Consider the following 21072-nt stretch of genomic DNA (forward strand, 5'->3'; position numbering starts at 1 on the left):
CGTTCCCATTATCTCATTTGATCCTGAAAACAATCCTCAGAGGGAGGCTGGGCAGGGATTATTTTTCCCATTTACAAGTGAAAACACTTGTAAACTGATTTGCCTGGAGTCCCACACCCAGGATGTGGCAGGAATGAGACTTGGATCTAGGTCTTTGTACAACCTGTTCTGGGTTCTTTTGACTTCACACAACAAACTGATCAAAACATTCCCAGCCCCACCCACTCCTCACAACCACCAGCTTAACCAGCAACTGGAAACTCACCAGACAGCTTGTGTTTATGCTACCCTCACACCTCTGTCCTAGTGAAGAAATACACTTTCACCTGGCAAGCTCTCCAGGAAAAAATTAATTTCATGTCATCACCTTGCACCAAAGACCAAAATTAATCCCAGATGAATTTGAAAAAAAAAAAAAAAATCAAGGCAATTGAAAAATCTAAACAAAATAGAACGGAATATTTGATAACTTTCTGGCAGCAAGGAGACTCCGAATTTAGCATCGTGTTAGAAATCTCAAAGGGATTTTATAAATTTGCCTACATGAAAATGTGGTTTTATTGGGGGAGAAAATGACTGTATGGAACCAACAAAAGTCTGGAGACGTATTTGCAGCAAAATATGAAAGAAAAGGGTTAACCTTTGGTATGTAAAGGAGTCATGCAAATACGTAAGAAAAACTCCCTGGGAAAAACTTACTAGGAAATAGATAATTCATAAAAAAGGAAGTACAGTTCGTTACCAAACATTTGGAAAATTGCTCTAACTGAAATCAAAGATAGGTAAACTGAAAGTAGAAAATTTCCCTATAAAATCCACAAAAAGGGCTGGGCGCTGTGGCTCACGCCTGTAATCCCAGCACTTTGGGAGGCCGAGGCGGGTGGATCACGAGGTCAAGAAATCGAGACCATCCTGGTCAACATGGTGAAACCCCGTCTCTACCTAAAAATACAAAAAAAATTAGCTGGGCATGGTGGCAGCGCGTGCCTGTAATCCCAGCTACTCAGGAGGCTGAGGCAGGAGAATTGCCTGAACCCAGGAGGCGGAGGTTCTGGTGAGATGAGATCGCGCCATTGCACTCCAGCCTGGGTAACAAGAGAGAAATTCCGTCTCAAAAAAAAAAAAAAAAAAATCCACAAAAAAAATTCAATGATAATACTCAAATACTAGTGAAGGCGTAATGATGTATGCTCACACATGAATGATATACATTTACCTAACTCTTGGAAAGAGATTTCCTGAACATTTATCAGTAAACCGGAAAATATCCAACTCCTGTGACTTAAAATTCCACTCCTGGGGCCGGGCACGGTGGCTCACGCCTGTAATCCTAGCACTTTGGGAGGCCGAGGTGGGCGGATCACCTGTCAGGAGTTCAAGACCAGCCTGGCCATCATGGTGAAACCCCATTTTTAAAAAAAAAAAAAGAAAAGAAAAAAAAAAAAGAAGAAAAAAAAAATCCACTCCTGGGAATATGCTCTAAAAAAGAATCATTAATATCTTAAAGTGTTACACACAAAAATGTTAGTCACGCACTTACTTAAGATGGTGAAATTAGGCAAATGGTAAAAGCACAGGCATTTGATGGAAACTTACGTAATCATTAAAATGTTTTCAAAACACATGCAATAACACGAAAAACGTTTATAATGTAAGGCAAAGTGGAAAAGTGTATAACATTGTATGCGTGTGTTTGTATAATACACTTTCATAGAACAAAGGCTAGAAGGGAAAAAAAATTAAATGTGAACCATGTTTGAGATGTTTGAGTGCTGTGAGAGATTTTTTCCATCCCTTATATTTCTTTTTTTTCTTTTTCTTTTTTTTTTTTTTTTGAGATGGAGTCTCTCTGTTGCCCAGGCTGGAGTGCAGTGGTGTGATCTTGGCTCACTGCAACCTCCGCCTCCCGGGTTCAAGCCATTCTCCTGCCTCAACCCCCCGAGTAGCTGGAATTACAGGTGTCCACCACCACACCCAGCTAATTTTCAATTTTTAGTAGAAACCGGGTTTCGCTGGGAGCGGTGGCTCACGCCTATAATCCCAGCACTTTGGGAGGCCAAGGCGGGTGGATCACGACGTGAAGAGATCAAGACCATCCCGGTCAACATGGTGAAACTTTGTCTCTACTAAAAATACAAAAATTAGCTGGGCATGGTGGCGCACGCCTGTAGTCCCAGCTACTCGGGAGGCTGAGGCAGAATTGCTTGAACCCAGGAAGCGAAGGTTTCCGTGAGCCGAGATCGTGCCATTGCACCCCAGCCTGGGTAACAAGAGCGAAACTCCGTCTCAAAAAAAAAAAAAAGAAACCGGGTTTCACCATCTTGGCCAGGCTGGTCTTTAACTCCTGACCTCAGGTGATCCACCCACCTTGGCCTCCCAAAGTGTTGGGATTACAGGCATGAGCCACCGCTCCCGGCCAATCCCCTATATTTCTATTTGAACCTTAAAAAAAAACCAAAAATGACAAAGTCAACTCTTCTTTTTTTTTTTTTTTCCTGAGATGGAGTCTTGCTCTGTCGCCAGGCTGGAGTGCAGTGGCACGATCTCGGCTCACTGCAACCTCCGCCTCCTGGGTTCAAGCTATTTCCCTGCCTCAGCCTCCCGAGTAGGTGGGACTACAGGTGTGCACCACCACGCCCCGCTAGTTTTTTGTGTTTTAGTAGAGATGGGGTTTCACCACGTTGGCCAGGATGGTCTCAATCTCCTAACCTTGTGGTCCACGCGCCTCGGCCTCCCAAAGTGCTGGGATTACAGGCGTGAGCCACTGCGCCCGGCCAACTCTTCTCTTTGGCCGAGCGGTGGTGAGTCCTAGTCTCATGATATGCCCGATGACTTGAAGACTGCGGGAGGGAAAGCCTCTGGAACCTCACCTCAGAGCGATTCTGCCCTGCTTTAAAGTGTTCCCTCAAGCCCCGCGCGGCGGCTCACGCCAGTAATCTCAACACTTTTGGAGGTGAGGAGCGAGGACTCCTTGAACCCAGGACTTCGAGACCAGCCTGGGCAATATAGTGAGACCCCCACCCCAGCCCCCGGTCTCTACAAAAACAATTTATTTAAATTAGCCAGGCGTGGTGGTTGCGCCGGTGTCCCAGCTGCTCGGGAGGCTGAAGTGGGAAAATCGTTTAAGCCAGAGTTCGAGGCTGCAGTAAGCCGTGTTCTCGCCGCTGCATTTCAACCTGGGCGACAGAGACCCCGTCTAAATAATAAATAGGTAAGTAAGGTGCTACCGCTTCACCCCCAATTCCCTCCGCCTTTTCCCGCTCCATCTCCTCGAAGCCAGACTCGCGGCGGCCCGCCCCTCCCCCACGCCCGTGGCCAGGAACTGCGGGTGCGCGGGGCTGAAGTCGGGCGGGCCTAGGCGCGGCGGACACGTGGGGAGGGAGGCCGCAGCCCAGGAGGCGGGCCCGGAGTGGGAGCGGGTGTGTCCGTGCGTGGGAGAAACCAACTCCAGCCGCCTCCGAGGGAGGCCCACGTTCTTGCGCAGCTCGTCGGGCCCAGGAGATAGGAAAGCGGTCCCCACGCCCCGGACCCCCTCCTGGGGAAACAACAAACAGAGACGCGGGAGGGCTCCTGCCGCCACCCGCGCCGCCCCGCGTCCCCTCGCCTGCTCGCGCGTCATCCCCGCCCCGGCGCGGTGGTAGGGCCCAGTGCGACGTCACCCATTGTTTACAAATCAACCCGAGCCGGCAGGATTCCGGCTCCCGCGGCGGCAGGCGCGGGTTTCTAGAGCTTGGCGGGCCCCGGCTTCCGCGTCCTCCCCGGCCCCGGCCTCGGCCCCGGCTTCGGCTTCGTCCTCAGCCAGGCGCCCGCGGGCAGCCAAGCCCCCAGCGACAGCCGCACAGCTCCAGGTGCCCGGACTGGGCCATGCCCTGCCGGAGGGAGGAGGAAGAGGAAGCCGGCGAGGAGGCGGAGGGGGAGGAAGAGGAGGAGGACAGCTTCCTCCTGCTGGAGCAGTCAGTGACGCTGGGCAGCTCGGGTGAGGTGGACCGGCTGGTGGCCCAGATCGGCGAGACGCTGCAGCTGGACGCGGCGCAGGACAGCCCGGCCTCGCCGTGCGCGCCCCCGGGGGCGCCGCTGCGGGCCCCTCGGCCCCTGGCTGCCGCAGTGCCGGGAGACAAGGCGCGACCCCTGGCGGTTCCGCTGCTGCTGCCGCCTGCGTCGGCGGAGACGGTGGGCCCGGCGCCCCATGGGGCCCTGCGCTGCGCCCTGGGGGACCGCGGCCGCGTGCGGGGCCGCGCTGCGCCCTACTGCGTGTCCGATCTCGCCGCAGGCCCCAGCGCGCTGCCGGGGCCGTGCCGGCGAGGATGGCTCAGGGACGCGGTTACCTCCCGGCGCCTGCAGCAGCGACGATGGACCCAAGCCGGGGCACGCGCCGGCGACGACGACCCGCACCGGCTCCTGCAGCAGCTCGTGCTCTCGGGAAACCTCATCAAGGAAGCAGTGCGGAGGCTCCAACGAGCCGTCGCCGCGGTTGCAGCCACGGGTCCCGCGAGCGCCGCTGGGCCCGGGACAGGCCGCAGCGGACCGGACCCTATTGCCCTGCAGCCATCAGGCGCCTTCCTCTGACTCAGGCACCCTGGAGGAGGAAGAAGGGCTGCTGCTTAGACCCAGCAACGTCCAGTTCCTACCAACCCTGAGGTGAAGCCGACGTCGCCAACCTGGGAGCGAGCGCTTTGGCTGGGGAAGGCGCGTGGGGAAGAGATCGCAAGCCAAGAAGTTACCAGCTCCGGCGAGGCCACTGGATAAAACTTAAACGTGGAGAAATGCATGCGCCAGGTCGCGTCCGTGGGGCATGAGAATTTACCTGGCTATCCTAGCCAAGGACCTGGGATAAACTAAGAACTGTGGCAGCTACTTACATCGATTTGTACCTCACTTAGCCCTTGGGGGCGTCGTGAGCTCGGATTGTTTAAGGAGGGCTCAGAGGGGCTGGAATCGCGATGGCTTTATAACAGTACTTGAAAACTTTACGACACGCATACAGTTTCTTGTTATTTTCCGGTGGAGGAACTTAGTGAAAGTGGTGCTACAATTGCTGTGCAAAGAAATTCTAGGGGGGGAGAAGAATGTAAAAGTTTGGTGGTGGGTGGGTTGGCATTGCCCCTTTCTCCCACCGATTCGGTGACTGGTGAAGGTGAGAGATGTGAACTCTAATTAAGGGACTGGAGGGAGGTGAAAAATTTTGCAGGTGGGAGAGTTGGATTTGAATGTGGACTAGTCAATGACTTGACCTTGCCACCTGTGGTTCAAGGTCACAGTTTTCTGTGGGGTTTCTGGGAGAGCTTCCTCACCCGGAGTCTTGTCTTTCTCTTGCTCCAAGAAGAGTCCCGTTGGTGCTTTACTACCGCTGGGCGTCTCCCGAGGACACAAATAGGCAGAGAGCGACATGGAGGGAGAGTTCTTTCCTGTTTTCTGTGCTTTCCTCTTTACGGAACTCCCGGAAGGCCACTCATGGCCATGCCAGGAGCTTTCTCAGACACACTCATAAACAATCTCTTGAATCTCTCTCCTGTCCTCCCAGCTGAGCTTTCTTATTCTACCCTTCCTGGTGTCTATAGGAATGCATGAAAAACCCTGGACGTTTTTCTGCTCTCTTTTGGCCCTCCATGGAGCCACGAGCCTCGGCCTCGGTGGGACCTCACCCGCTCAAGTGGTTTCCTCCTGCCATGCCAGCTCTTCTTTTGTGACTGAAACCGGTTTTCAAATGTGACTCTTGTAGAGAAGCCGCTGGCTTTACTCTTGTGAAACTTGACGGGTGCTCTTGTAAGGTGCCACCCCCAAACTTTAAGGTAGCTAAACCAATTTTCTAAAGATTCAATGGCTTCTTCATCCTCCAGATGTAGCTATTGATGTACACTTCGCAACGGAGTGTCTGAAGTTGTGGCGGTCCTGATTTCTAGGATTTCGTAATTATGTCTGCTGAATAAATTTGGCTTTTGTTTTGGAGCATGGTTTGGCATTTTGGTGGAAGGTGGGAGAGGGGAAGAAAAGCATATGGGGTCCGGGTGCAGTGGCTCATGCCTGTAATCTCAGCACTTTGGGAGGCCGAGGCGGGCGTATCCCCTGAGGTCAGGAGTTCAGACCAGCCTGACCGACATGGGGAAACCACCCTGTCTCTACTAAAAATACAAAAAATTAGCCAGGTCTGATGGCGCACACCTGTAATCTCAGCTACTGGGAGGCTGAGGCAGGAGAATCGCTTGAACCCGGGAGGCGGAGGTTGCAGTGAGCCGAGATGGCACCACTACACTCCAGCCTGGGCAACAAAAGTGAAACTGTCTCAAAAAAAAGCATATAGGGATACCCTTAATCATGAAGAGGGCACTTGGGGTAAATAGGGGGACGTGGACACATGGTTTGGGCCCGTGCCGCCAGGCACAGAATCCTAGTGGAGCTGCAGTACTTGAGTGCTTCTGAGTTTTGGTTCCACAAGGTCAGAAAATTAAGTCCAGGTTTTTAGAAGCTGCTAGATGGGCTTCCACTCCCTTTGTGGAAAGAAAAGATATTCTAGAAATGCTTTCTGGGCTGGAGAGCAAAGAGGTGCTGTGGGGGAGGGAGGTGGGTTTTCATCTGGACGTTTTTGTGCAAATTGGTGAGGGCACAGGCAAAGCCAGCGTGCTTTCCCCTTTGAGGCTGACCTAGTCTTGAGCTATGGCCTAAGGAGAGATTTTACAGCAGTGTGTTTGATAGTTGTAAAATGGCTTGGTTGAGCAGTCGGGTTAGATTTCACTGAAGTAGGCCTCCTCTCTCTCCCCTGTCTTCCCCAGGCATAGAGCCCTTGCTGAACCCCTCACTAGTTCCTGCTTTGCCCGTTTTTCTCTTGTATTTTATTTTTTTGAGACAGAGTCTTATTACTCTGTCACCCAGGTTGGAATGCAGTGGTGTGATCTTGGCTCACTGCAGCTTCAGCCTCCTGGGCTCAAGCAGTCTTCCCACCTCAACCTCCTGAGTAGCTGGGACTACAGGCTCATGCCACCATGCCAGGCTAATTTTTTAGATTTTAGGTAGAGATGGGGTCTCACTGTGTTGCCTAGGCAGGTCTTGAACTTGAGCTCTAGTGATCTGCCTGCCTCAGCCTCCCAAAGTGCTGAGATTAAAGGCCTGAGCCACCATGCCTGGCCCCTGCCTTGTCCCTTTCCTGCCCGGCTCTACTAACCAGCCCCCAGGGCAAACCTCTCCTGCTCTGCACACTCCCAAGGCTGGGGCTGCAGAGGAAGGCTGGTGCTCAGTTGACTCAGCCCTTTCTGCTCACTAGCTGTGTCATGCCCTTGTGATTTGTAAAACAGTAGTACTTAATAGGGGAGTTGGAAGGGTTAAATGAGGAAGGGGAGACTTCAGTGCTGAAAAAATGATAGCTGCCCATTCTTGGTATTACCACATGGCTTTATGTGCCAGGAGTTAGGCATTATTTTTCTAATAGGTAAGAACTGCAGGCAATTCGGGAAAAGACCTACAGGATCTGAGTGTTTCTCTACTTTCCTAGGTAGAGAGGGAGCTGATCCCTGTTATGGGCAGGCACCCTGGTTGGCACCTTTTACAAGGCTTTTTTTTTTTTTGAGATGCCATCTCGCTCTGTCCCCAGGCTAGAGTGCAGTGGTGCAGTCTTGGTTCACTGCAGCCTCTACCTCCTGGGTTCAAGCAATTCTTCTGCCTCAGCCTCCCAAGTAGCTTGGATTACAGGTGCCTACCACCACGCCCGGCTCACTTGTATTTTTAGTAGAGATGGGGTTTCACCATGTTGGCCAGGCTGGTCTCAAACTCCTGACCTCAAGTGATCCACCCACCTTTGCCTCCCAAAGTGCTGGGATTACAGGCGTGAGCCACCGTGCCTGGCCCTACTTTGCTTTTTACAATGGTGAAAGGTAGTAATTATTGGTGGTAGAGCAGAATTAGAACTCAGGGCACTTAAGTTGGTCCTCTTGCCTCCTGTCTGAACCTACACACCCCAACTCCTGCTACTGATCCAGCCATTTGCAAAGCCTGTAGAGGGCCTGGACCTGGGCCTGGGGAAGTGTCTCTGTGTTTAGGAGACAGTGGCCATTTCCAAGGTGTTGCAGCTTGGGATAGCCCATTCCTAGTACTAGCTCAGGAATGATTTTGGCTAGGATATCCCTAGCCCCTTGTAGTGGATGGGCACAGAGTTGAGACAACTTTGTCTTCTGAAGGGGCCAATGCCCATGTTTCCCTGGTAACATTCTGCAAGTGTCTAGCCTAGAAGGACCAGAGCAATAGGGAAATAATGAGAAATGGGTTGTGTGTGTTTGTGTGTGTGTGTGTGTGAGAGCGAGAGAGAGAGAGAGAGAGAGGGCATTTGTGTGGAGAATTAGAAGTTTCATGTTGGAAGTTACAAGGACAGAAGCCTGGTGCCTCGTAAATGACTAGGAGTTGGAGAGGGTTCAGGGCAGTCAAGGCTAAGGGGATGGGCGGGGCGAGGGTGTGGAGTGGGGCCTGGGAGATTGGCAGTAATAACACCAGGTAATGTACAATAGTGCCTGTCACTTGCCAGGCTGTGTTCTAAGCACTTTTTATTTTCTTTCTTTCTTTTTTTTTTTTTGAGACAGTCTTACTCTCACCCAGGCTGGAGTGCAGTGGCATGATCTTGGCTCACTGCAACCTCTGCCTCCCAGGTTCAAGTGATTCTCCTGCCTCAGCCTCCCAAGTATCTGTAGCTACAGGTGGGCATCACCATACCCGGCTAATTTTTTTTTTTTTTGGTACAGACGGGGTTTCATTATGTTGTCCAGGCTGGTCTCGAACTCTTGACCTCAAGTGATCCGCCCACCTTGGCCTCCCAAGTGCTGGGATTATAGGCGTGAGCCACCACACCCAGCCTGTGTGTGCGGGGCCTGTGTTCTAAACACTTTATAAAGACCCAACTCATCAAATCTCTATGGAAGGAAGAAGACTACACAAAAGGAACAGAGAGAATAAAAGTAGAACCAAGAGAAGCTGAGGGTGGCTTTAGGGTGAACAGTAGAAGTGTGGAATGTATGTGGGTCCACATGTGCATATAACACAAACAGCTGTGTCTGTTATCTCTCAGTATATCCTCTGTGGTCAGGCCACAGAGATCCAGGGCATATGGAATCAGATCTCGTTGAATGACTTTCACTGTCTTTTGAACCCTGAAGTTAATTCTCAAGTTCCCTTTGTCAGCACCCTTAAATAGCATGTTTTCAACATCTGCACTAAATTCCTCCCCTACTTAGCCCAGCTGAAAAAAAGTATGGTGCATCAGCAGAAAGGGGTTTGTGACTTCAGTGTCTAGGAAAGATTTTCAGGAAAACCTAGGAAACCATTTTTCACCAATCTTAGGCTATCGAATCTAATTTAGACAGTTACAGAAATGGGCCAAAGGCAGGGCAAAGGTAACAGGATGATAACCAGCTCTTGCTTTTTTTAACCCACCCAAATCAATAAGTCAAACAAACTGCCTGGGCAGCCTATTAATTGGGGGTTGTGATTTTACCTGCTATCAGCCAGCAGTTGATAAGGGGGAGCACTTAAACTCCTTGGTATCAGTTTTAGTTTTCATTCCATTATAGCATCAGCTACAGATAATTCATTCACAGAAAAATAACAAACATATCCAGCCATCCCCAGCACGAAGGATTATACAAGGTGGTTTCAGCAACCAATCTGTCAGGTTCCAGCCACACTGTGGCAGGACAGTTAGTAACATAGGGAGCTGTCATGTGGGGCATCCCCACCCATAGTCCCCCTAAGCCCTGCCCTTCAAACCTGCCCTGGCTGAGGACCCCATACTGCCCCACTCCGCCAGAAACTTAGTCCTTTATAGGATCTTTCCTTTGATTTCACCCCTTTTTTTTTCTTGAGACAAGAGTTTCGCTCTGTCACCCAGGCTGGAGTGCAGTGGTGCGATCTTGGCTCCTGGGTTCAAGTGATTCTCCTGCTTCAGCCTCCTGAGTAGCTGGGACTACAGGTGTATGCCAAAATGCCCAGCTAAATTTTGTATTTTTAGTAGAGTTTCACCATGTTAGCCAGGCTGTTCTTGAACTCCTGACCTCAGGTGATCCACCCACCTCGGACTCCCAAAGTACTGGGATTACAGGCACGAGCTACTGCACCCGGCGATTTCACCCTTTTGTATCCTCCATCTGCATCCAGACAAGCACAGGTGTCTCCTGGCTGAGTGAATTCTTCCCTCGATCCATTTTCCCTTTTTAGCTGTTGTCCCTCTTTTCCCATCTTCAGACTTGTAGACACCACAACGTCCCAAGCACCCCATTCCCTTAGCCTCTGCCAGTCTGTTGAAATTGCCCCATGTGTTCGCTCTGCAAATATTTACTAAATACCAATACCCTGGTGTTGTTGCTAAATGCAGCTATGTTTCAGGCAGTGGTCTTTTTACTAGCATTAGCTCAATTAATCCTCACAACAACCCTATGAGGTGGGGACTTTTATTATAATGGAACTTTGCAAATGAACCTAAGGTTAGAGAGGGGAAGTCACCTGCCCAAGGTTACAGGAAGGAGCTTTCAAGGAAGGAGCCAGGTAGTCTGGCTCCAGAGCCACGATTTTACAGCTACCCAGTACGGTAACAGGCCTACTGGTATTCATTTGGAAATGTTCCTCGTGTTTTCCTCTCCCCGCCCAGACCCTTATCGCCTGGGTGCCTGGGAGCTATAACAGCCATTCAGCAGATCTGGCTGACCATCCTCGTTTCCTCTCAGCTCCAGACCACTCCCCATGCTGTGCGGCCTGACAATCTGCCTAAAACTTCCTCTTCATCTTGTCACTCCTCTGCCATCACAAAGTACATAATCTATTGGGGAAGAGAACTCACATTCACATGAGTCCCTGAGATAACTCTATAATGACAGTAAATAAAATGTGAGAGTGAGAACAAAATGAACTCAAAGGCCACTTCCTGTGAGGAAATTGCATGGTTTTCTCTTTCTTTTTTTTGTTTTTTTGGAGATGCAGTCTCACCGTCACCCAGGCTGGCATGCAATGGCACAACCTTGCCTCACTGCAACCTCCACCTCATGAGTTCAAGTGATTCTCCTGCCTCAGTCTTCCGAGTAGCTGGAACTACAGGCGCCCGCTATCATACCTGGCTAATTTTTGTGTTTTTAGTAGAGATGGGGTTTCACCATTTTGGCCAGGTTGGTCTCGAACTCCTGACCTCAGGTGATCCACCTGTCTTGGCCTCCCAAAGTGCTGGGATTACAGGTGTGAGCCACTGAGCCCATCCTATTGTATGGTTTTCTCAGTACAGATTATAGACAGGAGTGGACAGGACAGGGAAGTAGAACTTGAGCATTGAATTTTGGAAAAGGATAGGTTTTCTGATAGGAAATGGGGGAGTTAAGAGCTGTGGTCCCAGGTTGTCCTCATTGCCAACTGCCTTTATTCCACCAGTTCCAACCCTGAGCTGCTTTCCAGGCTTAGCTTGGCTCCGCTCCCCACCACCCCTCTTTTTTTTTCTTATTTTGAGATGGAGTCTCGCTCTGTCACCCAGACTGGAGTACCATGGGGTGATCTCCGCTCACAGCAACTTCTACCTCCTGGGTTCAAACGATTCTCCTGCCTCAGACTCCTGAGTAGCTGGGACTACAGGCATGTGTCACCATGCCCAGCTAATTTTTGTATTATTAGTAGAGATGGGGTTTCACCATATTGGCAAGGCCGGTCTTGAACTCTTGACCTCGTGATCCACCCACTGTGGCTTCCCAAAGTGTTGGGATTACAGGCGTGAGCCACCACGCCCGGCATAAATGAGTTTATTGAGCTTACCAACCCTGTCTCAAATCACACAGCTGGTGATGGAGGGCTGCCTGCAGAGGCCCCACTCTTACCCATTCTGTCTTTTGAGTAACACTGGTAGGGGCAGGTCAACTGTGCTCCCTTCAGTTATGATGGAAAACCAGGAGTAAGCACTACTCAGGAGACTTTTTGCCCCTTCGCCTGCACCAGCTATCACAGTGTTCAAATGGAGTGTACCTCAGAGTGAAAACCTCCCTGAGCTTCCATCTGTAAATGAGGTGGTATACCAGACTGCTGAAGGCTGAGCTCTCCGGGGGCTGACGGTTTGTGATTACTGAGCATTGGTACAAGAGGGGGGCTAATTGAGTGAGTTAGTAATTTGGTTGCCAAGGTAACTCTTTCCTGATTGGAAGGAAGGGATCACAGGGTTCAACACAGACTTTGCTAGATAGGAAAGTGGTGTCTGATCTTTGCTCCATGTATCTGTTTCTGAGCTGGAAAAAGAAAGAGCAAAAAAGGGTAAAAATTGAATCCAAATATTGTCGCATGTATGCCTAATTTAGGATGAAATCTGTGAGGTGTGGCATTCTTTTCTCTAAATCACTTATTTGCCGATGTATATGTTCACTTTTTTTTTCATTCAATTTATAGCTTTGTTCTCGCCAGCTGTCTTCATAGGATGTTGAACATTTTGTAAGGAAGTGGTGTTCCCTAACTCAGGCTAGGGACCTGAAGCACAATTTTCCAGGGTTCCAATGGCAGGGCCACCAATTTGGGCAACTGCAGGGATGTCATTCCCCTGGTAGCCTATGTGCAGAGTTGTGCAGTGAACAATATTGGACTGTGTTTCATGATATGAAGCCATTGGAAAGAGCCCTGAGTTGGGAGCTGGGAGACCTAGGTTCTAGACTCTGCTAAGCTTCTGGGTTCATAAACAACTTTGGTAGGTCACTCTGCCCTGCTCACTTCCTTGGTCTAGTGTAACTTTTTTTTTGAGATGGAGTTTTTGCTCTGTTACCCAGGCTGGAGTGCAATAGCAAGATCTCGGCTCACTGCACCCTCTGCCTCCAGGGTTCAAGCAATTCTCTGCCTCAGCCTTCTGAGTAGCTGGGATTACAGGCACCTGCCACCATGCCCAGTTAATTTTTGTGTTTTTAGTAGAGATGAGGTTTCCCTATGTTGGCCAGGCTGGTGTTGAACTCTTGACCTCAGGTGATCCACCTGCCTCAGTCTCCCAAAGTGCTGGGATTACAGGTGTGAGCCATGGTGCCTGCCCCAATATGACTTTTAAAAATACTTTACGTCAATCCTGGTTGGGCAAGGTGGCTCACACCTGTAATCCCAGCACTTTGGGAGGCTGAGGCAGGTGGATTGCTTGAGCCCAGGAGTTTGAGAACAGCCTGGGCAACATGGCAAAACCTTGTCTATATAAAAAAATTTAAAATTAGCTGGACATGGTGACACGCACCTGTCGTTCCAACTACTCAGGAGATGGGAGAATCACTTGATTACAGGAGCTCACACCTGTAATCATAGCACTTTGGGAGGCTGATGTGGGTGGGTCACAAGGTCAAGAGATTGAGACCATCCTGGCCAACATGGCGAAACCCTGTCTCTACTAAAAATACAAAAATTGGGCCGGGCGTGGTGGCTCACGCCTGTAATCCAAGCACTTTGGAGGCCAAGGCGGGCGGATCACCTGAGGTCGGGAGTTCAAGACCAGCCTGACCAACATGGTGAAACCCCATCTTAAAATAAATAAAAAAAAATAAAAACACAAAAATTAGCGGGTGTGGTGGCATGCGCCTGTAATCCGAGCTACTCCGGAGGCTGAGGCAGGAGAATTACTTGAACCTGGGAGGTGGAGGTTGTGATGAGGGAAGATCACACCACTGTACCCTAGAGTGGGCGAGAGAGTGAGTCTTCATCTCAAAGAAAAAAGTGTTAAAGTGCTATATAGAGAGAGGCTTTAGTTTTTTCCAGTTTTCCTTTTTTCGGAGGGCATTGTACTACATGGGCCCTACGGTTGAGTCTGACCTTAACCAGTCATTCTTATTACAAGAAGCTATGCACAGTTGGTGCAGTGACATCAAATCATAGCCAGTTTCAGGATGGAGAGAAAGCGCTGGATTGCTCAGAACCCCTTACACCTTGGATAATTCCTACCTCCACTAAGAAAGGGAACTGGGGACTTTAGGGATACTCCCATGCCAGGGGACATCACTACCTGACCACTTTCCCCTCATGCTCAGCGCCCAGAGGTGGTGCCCACCGCACTGTTGGGGTCTTCTCTTCCTCAATTTGTATTAGAGTCTCCATAGTTACCCTTCCCATGCTAGAGAACACTGAACTGAGCCCCCCACAGCTCTTTCTGGGCATGTTGTGGGAAATGGCAGGCTTGGTGGGTTCTGAAGGTACTCCATAGAGACCATCAGGGTCTGTGTGTGAATTTGAGAAAATGGGGCATTGAGCCAAAAAGGAAGTTAGAAAATCAGGACTCAAAGTCATAGAACACTCCAGAAAGCAGGTTTGGGATCATGGCATGCTCTTGTTTTGTGGGAAAATGAGGACACAGTTGGCTGCTGAGGGGCAGTCCTGGGAAGGAAGGGGTAGGGACTCAATACTGTTCATCTCCAGCATGTGCCAGTCACCATATGCCTTTTATTAATTTATTTATTTATTTATTTATTTATTTATTTTTTTTTTTTTTTTTTTTGAGACGGAGTCTCGCTCTTGTTACCCAGGCTGGAGTGCAATGGCGCGATCTCGGCTCACCGCAACCTCCGCCTCCTGGGTTCAGGCAATTCTCCTGCCTCAGCCTCCTGAGTAGCTGGGATTACAGGCACGCGCCACCGTGCCCAGCTAATTTTTTTTTTTGTATTAATAGAGACGGGGTTTCACAATGTTGACCAGGATGGTCTCGATCTCTCGACCTCGTGATCCACCCGCCTCGGCCTCCCAAAGTGCTGGGATTACAGGCTTGAGCCACCGCGCCCGGCCTAATTTATTTTTTTGAGGCAGTGTCTTGCTCTGTCACCCAGGTGGTAGTGCAGTGGCTCAATCATGGCTCACTACAGCCTCAAACTCTTGGGCTCAAGCAATTCTCATCCTCATTTATTTTTTTTTGTAGAGATGAGGTCTCACTATATTGCCCTGGCTGGTCTTGAACTTCTGGGCTCAAGCAATCCTCTCACTTTGGCCTCCCAAAGTGCTACTAGGATCACAGGTGCAAGCTACCGGGCCTGGCCCACCTTTTATTTCATTATCCCTATTGCATGGATGAGGAAACTGAAGACCACAGAGGTAGAGCAACTTGTCCAAGGTTCCCTTCCCACTTCAGAAGCGCACTTAAACCCTGGGTACTCTTTCCTCAGAGGGAGGAAATTAGCTCCTTCCGTGAGGGAACAGACTGAAGTCAGAACTAGAAGGATAGACATAGGCTGTTATGTCACTGCTTAGGGATGGAATGGCATAAATGCTCCAGGGGCAAATAGAGGAGTCTTTTATTAGTTTCCAGCCAACTTTCCTACCACCAGGCTCCCATTGTGAGCAGTTCCCTAATCAAGAGCTGCCCCAGACTTAAGGGCCACCCTGTGGAACAAGTGCACTTAATGGCCACAGTAGAAAGAAAGGACAAAAAAAAAAAAAGCCTCCCAGTCTGCAGTGACTGGCTGATCTGATGTCCTTTGCTAATAGAGGCAGCTTTATAACACATCTCCATCACTGACTAGTAATCCACAAGGCTCTGAGGTTTTAACAAATGGGATTGGTCCAAAACCTGACCTCACTTTCATTTAATTTCATGCCAGCACCAATACACACCCAGCTGCGGAGACCTTGTCTAGCTAGTGAGCTGCTCAGACACAAAGGCGCTCTAATTACCATCCGCAAGCCAGGCTGACAGGGCTTTCAAGTGTTTTCATGTTTATGGAGATCAGAGAAATGTGTTCTGTACATCTTTTTCACCAATGGCAAGTATAAAATAAAACCAAACAAAAAACCCAACACATTTATTCAAAGCAGGCATTTCAGTTAAGTTAAAATCCTATAATCAGGACAGCCACAATTCCAGACACTCCGGTGCGAAGTGTAGATATGTCAGTAGCCACATCTGGATGATGAACAAGCCATTGACTATAAAACTAGAACAACAGCACAGTCTCAGCGCCTTCAGTGAGTGAACAGTATGTTCCAAGCACTTCACCATGGTTCACAATGGCAAAGCCTGCAGCTTCTCCATTTGGAGGGTCACATTTTCTACTCGGTTTCCTGCACTTACAAAGGCCAGCTGGCATGGCTGGGGGAGGGGCAGAGGGAGGAAATCAACTCCGTCTATCCAGGGAATTGCAGCTGTTACTGCAAATCGCCCCGGAGAGCCCATTATAAGCTGCTGCGCTAGGCTGTGTGTCCCTGGAGTGCCCATCACATGACGTCTTCCTAGACCCCAACCCAGGCCCCCAGGATCCCTGCGCCACCCACACGAGTAGGACAGCAGAGCCGAGGGGGAGAGGAGGAACCCAGGATTCCGTCTAGCGAGTTTCCGTGAAAGCCGGGGCCGCGGCCAGGGGCGGTGGTCGCCCAGGGAAGCACAGGCGCCCAGCACGTCCGCGCTTTCCCACACCCGCGGTGGCGGCGGCGCGCGTGTCCTCAGGAGACTCCAGCACTTGCAAAACACTGCGCTCTTCTCCGAACACGGGCAGAACCCGGCTACTCTGCCCCGCAACCTAGTCCGTGCCCAGGAACCAATGACCTTGAACCCTCGGAGAGGCGGGCCGGCTGTGAAAATACACTTTAGAGAGGGCGTGGGGTTTACTCCGCGCCTCATTCTACCCTTCCACCACCATTCAGCACCCCCCCGCCCCCACCTCCTGTGCCCACCCGTGTCGTACAGCCTTCCCCCCAACTCTGAGAAAGGCAGACAATTGCAAAGAGAGGGCGGGGGTTACTCCTATTCAATCCCCAAAGGGTCCCTTCATGGCACCGCGTGTTTGATATTAAGCAGCACCTCCAAAGACACAAGATATTTTTTTTTAAGTGTCGAAAATATTCAAGTCCGGCAGATTGGGGTGCACCCTTAAATTATCTACTCATGTTTTCCTCCCACAAAGTGGACCAGGAGCCAGCTCTGAAAAGGTAAAGCAAGTAACTGGCATCATCCTCCGTGGTTCCGGCGCACCGCGATCCCGAGAAGCGTGGACTGTGGCCACATGGTCGCCGGCTGGAGGGCACTGAGAGGCTGCGGGGCCAGGTCGGGTCACGCCAAATAAGGAATTCTACTGACTTGTAAGCCTGGGGTGCGCTCTGTAAAATCTGCCTTAAATAGGGCCAAGTCCTGCATTCCAAATATTTTGGCCTTCGACCCCAGTTTCCCGTGAAACATTCACGATTTTTCGGTTCCTCGTCATTAGCTTTTTTTCTCTCGCTTCCAAAAGCCAGAGTTCTCCATCAGCCTGAGCAGAACTGCAGCCCTCAGGGGAACCCCTTGCCCTCCAGTCTGAGGCTGGCGCTGTGACCACCCCAGGCGTGTTAGCTGCCAGGGACAAGAACGCCGTCGCCAGTTCTGAGCTGAGCCCTCCCGGACGCGCCTGGGTCACTGCAGGCCGCGCGAGGGCTGCGAGGCGAAGGGGGTTCATGCACCGGGGCAGACAGCGGTCCCAGGAGCGGGCGTTGGGGAAGCTTTGCACGTAACTGCAGCCGTCGAGAATGAAGCCTCCGCACGGCCTCCTTGATGAGGTTTCCAGAGAGCACTAGCTGCTGCAGGAGCCGGTGCGGGTCGTCGTCGCCTGTGCGGGTTTCGGGTTGGGACCCGCGTCGCTGCTGCAGGCGGCGGGAGGCGGCGGCGCCCCGGAGCCATCCTCGCCGGCACGGACCCGACAGCGGCTGCGGGACGCCCTGCTTGCCAGCCCCCGGAGGCCCATCAAGGTCGGCCTGAGGGGGCAGTGGGGACAGAGCGCTGGGGCCTGCGGCGAGCTCCGCCACGCAGTAGGGCGCAGCGCGGCCCCGCACGCGGCCGCGGTCCCCCAGGGTGCAGCGCAGGGCCCCAGGGGGCGCCGGGCCCACCGTCTCCATCGACACCGGCGGCAGCAGCAGCGGCACTGCCGGGGGCCGGGCCTTGTCCGCCCGCACCGCTGCAGCCAGGGGCCCCAGGGCCCGCAGAGGCGCCCCCGGGGGCGCGCACGGCGAGGCCGGGCTGTCCTGCGCCGCGTCCAGCTGCAGCGTCTCGCTGATCTGGGCCACCAGCCGGTCCACCTCGCCCGAGCCGCCCAGCGCCACCGACTGCTCCAGCAGGAGGAAGCTGTCCTCCTCCTCTTCCTCCCCCTCCGCCTCCTCGCCGGCTTCCTCTTCCTCCTCCCTCCGGCAGGGCATGGCCCCCTGTCCGGGCACCCGGAGCTGTGCGGGCGTCTCTGGAGGCTTAGCTGCCCGTGGACGCGGTGGGCCGCGGCGGAGCGGGCAAGGGACTGAGGCCGAAGCCCGGGCCGGGGCGGACGCGGAAGCCGGAGCCCGCCAGGCACTCGAGCCGCGCGCCTGCCGCCGCGGGAGCCGGAATCCTGCCGGCTCGGGTTGATTTGTAAACAATGGGTGACGTCGCGCCGGGCCCTACCACCGCGCCGGGGCGGGGGTGCTGTGCCGCTGTGGGGCGGAGCTCCTGCGGAACTAGGGGTCTGGGTGAAGCAGGGCCGTCGGCTTAGCTCCTTCGCTAAGAGTACTGTCTGGAGGGGCGCCCTGGGGACCTGATCCTGGCTCCCGCAGTAGGGCGCGGTTGGCATTTCCAGAAATGGACACCAGCGTAGACCCTGTTGGTTTCTTCCACACACAAGCACATACACTAACACACACACACCCACCCACACACCCCTTCTCTCCGTGCGTCAACTTAACCGGTTTTTAGCGTTTGCGCTTTTGAGGTCCGGCAGGCGGGCGTCTGGAGAAGATGGAAAGGAAGCGGAGTCAGGCTAGAGATTTGTACGGAGATTATAGAGAAACGAAGCTGACAGGAATGGAAAGGAAGAAGGGGACCTTGTCGTGCGATGGGGGTGGCAGAGTTGGAAATGGCAAAGAAAGGCCACAGATGAATGTTTCTTGATTGAGATCCTGGGCGATGGGGGCCTGGACTGGGGTTGGCGTTGCTGGAGAGGAGAGGAGGAAGTTGCTAGTCTCTTTTTTTTTTTTTTTTTTTTTTTTTTGAGAAGGCACCTCGCTCTGTCAACCAGGCTGGAGTGCAGTGGCGCGATCTCCACTCACTATAACCTCTACCTCCTGTGTTCCAGCAATTCTCCTGCCTCAGCCTCCCGCGTAGCTGGGATTACAGGCGACCACCACTAAGCCCGACTAATTTTTGTATTTTTAGTAGAGACGGGGTTTCCCCATGTTGGCCAGGCTGGTTTTGAACTTCTGACCTCAGGTGATCCACCCACTTCAGCCTCCCAAAGTGCTGGGATTACGGGTGTGAGCCACCCGCACCCGGCCTAGATTCCTAGTCTTTTTTGTTTGTTTGTTTGTTGAGATGAAGTTTCGCTTTTGTTGCCCAGGCTGGAGTGCAACGACACGATCTTGGCTCACTGTAACCTCTGCCTCCTGGGTTCAACCTCTTCTCAGTCTCCCAAGTAGCTGGGATTACAGGCACCTGCCTCCATGCCCAGCTAATTTTTGTATTTTTAGTAGAGACAGGGTTTCACCATGTTGGCCAGCCTGGTCTCGAACTCCTGACCTCAGGTGATCCGCTGCCTTGGCCTCCCAAAGTGCTGGGATTACAGGCATGAGCCACCACGTCTGATCTATTTAAATTTTTTAAATGAAAATAATTAGTAGCAGTTTACAATTTGTGCTTTTTTATCTCTGTTTCACAACTTATAAGCCTCATACATTATTGTGGGCATCAAAAATGGTACAACCCCTTTGGAAAGTCTGGCAGTTTCTTATAAAATGAAACACATGCCTGTACTGGAAAACAGTTCTAATCCTGGATACTTAGCTAAGAGAAATAAACACATGGGCCCACATCAAGGCCTACAGGGAGGTGATCATAGCAGATTTTTTTTAATAGAGACAGGGTCTCCCTCAGCTGGGCGCAGTGGCTCAACCCTGTAATCCCAGCACTTTAGGAGGCTGAGGCAGGCAGATCACCTGAGGTCGGGAGTTCGAGACCAACCTGACCAATATGGAGAAACCCCGTCTCTATAAAAAAATAAAATAAAATAAATTTAAAACAATTTAAAGGCCAGGCGTGGTGGCTTATGCCTGTAATCCAAGCACTTTGGAGGCCAAGGTGGGCGGATCACCTGAGGTCGGGAGTTCAAGACCAGCCTGACCAACATGGTGAAAGCTCCTCTTTTTAAAATTTTTTTCTTACACATTGCTACAAAGATGTGTCCAAGAAACCTCCTCTTAAAAAAAAAAAAAAATTAAAAAAAATAAAAAGAGACAGGGTCTCCCTCTTTTGCCCAGGCTGAAGTGCAGTGGAACCATCTCGGCTTATATCACAGGAGTTTTATTCATAAAAGCCAAAATGAAATGGTCCAAGTGTTCATCAACAGGTGAATGGACAAACAACCTATTGTACATTCACACAAGATGATGACAGAATACAGTTCAGCAACAAAAAGATCTGAATATTGCTGCATGCAGTAACATGAATGAAGCTTAAAAACAGTATGCTAAGTGAAAAGAGGCCAGATGACAATGGGCATACATCATATGTTTCCGTTTATATGAAGTTCTAGAACAGGCAAAGTAACTTACGGTGGGGAAAAAAATCAGAAGACTGGTTGCCTTTGGAAAAGATAGAGCAGGGGCAGGGCTGACACTGAAGAGACAGAGGGAACTTGCAGGAGGGTGGACGTGCTCTAAATCTTGATATCTGGATTTGGGTTTCACAGGTTTAGGTATGTGTTAAAAAAATTCATTGAGTGAACTGGGCTCGGTGGCTCACGCCTGTCATCCCAGCACTTTGAGAGGCTGAGGTGGGCGGATCACATGAGGTCAGGAGTTTGAGACCAGCCTGGCCAACATGGAGAAACCCCATCTCTACTAAAAATATAAAAATTAGCCAGGTATGGTGGTGCACGCCTGTAATCTCAGCTACTTGGGAGACTGAAGCATGAGAATAGCTTGAACCTGGGAGATGGAGGTTGCAGTGAGCCGAGAATGTGTCATTATACTTAACCCTGGGCAATAGAGCGAGACTTCTCAAACACAAAACAAAACAAAAAACTCATTGAGTGGTATATTTAAAAATGTATTGTAGGTCAGGCACAGTGGCTCACATCTGTAATCCTAGCACTTTGGAAGGCTGGGGCAGGTGAATAGCTTAAGCTCAGGAGTTCAAGACCAGGTTGGGCAACA

General features: G+C 51.2%; 2 protein-coding genes across 2 annotated transcripts; one reads left to right on the forward strand and one right to left on the reverse strand.

The window, feature by feature from the left end:
- The first annotated feature begins 3864 nt into the window (after positions 1-3864).
- On the forward strand, positions 3865-5946 carry FRAT2 (FRAT regulator of WNT signaling pathway 2). The gene has a single exon (XM_064373665.1). The coding sequence runs from the start codon at positions 3865-3867 to the stop codon at positions 4564-4566; it is 702 nt and encodes a 233-aa protein (XP_064229735.1). The 3' UTR covers positions 4567-5946.
- Positions 5947-15727: 9781 nt separating this feature from the next.
- On the reverse strand, positions 15728-18147 carry FRAT1 (FRAT regulator of WNT signaling pathway 1). The gene has a single exon (XM_012439303.2). The coding sequence runs from the start codon at positions 18094-18096 to the stop codon at positions 17257-17259; it is 840 nt and encodes a 279-aa protein (XP_012294726.1). The 5' UTR covers positions 18097-18147; the 3' UTR covers positions 15728-17256.
- Between the last annotated feature and the right edge of the window lie 2925 nt (positions 18148-21072).

This window comes from Aotus nancymaae, unplaced genomic scaffold (genome assembly GCF_030222135.1).
Source record: "Aotus nancymaae isolate 86718 unplaced genomic scaffold, 86718_ANA_hifiasm-v0.15.2.pri h1tg000010l, whole genome shotgun sequence".
NCBI lineage: Eukaryota > Metazoa > Chordata > Mammalia > Primates > Aotidae > Aotus > Aotus nancymaae.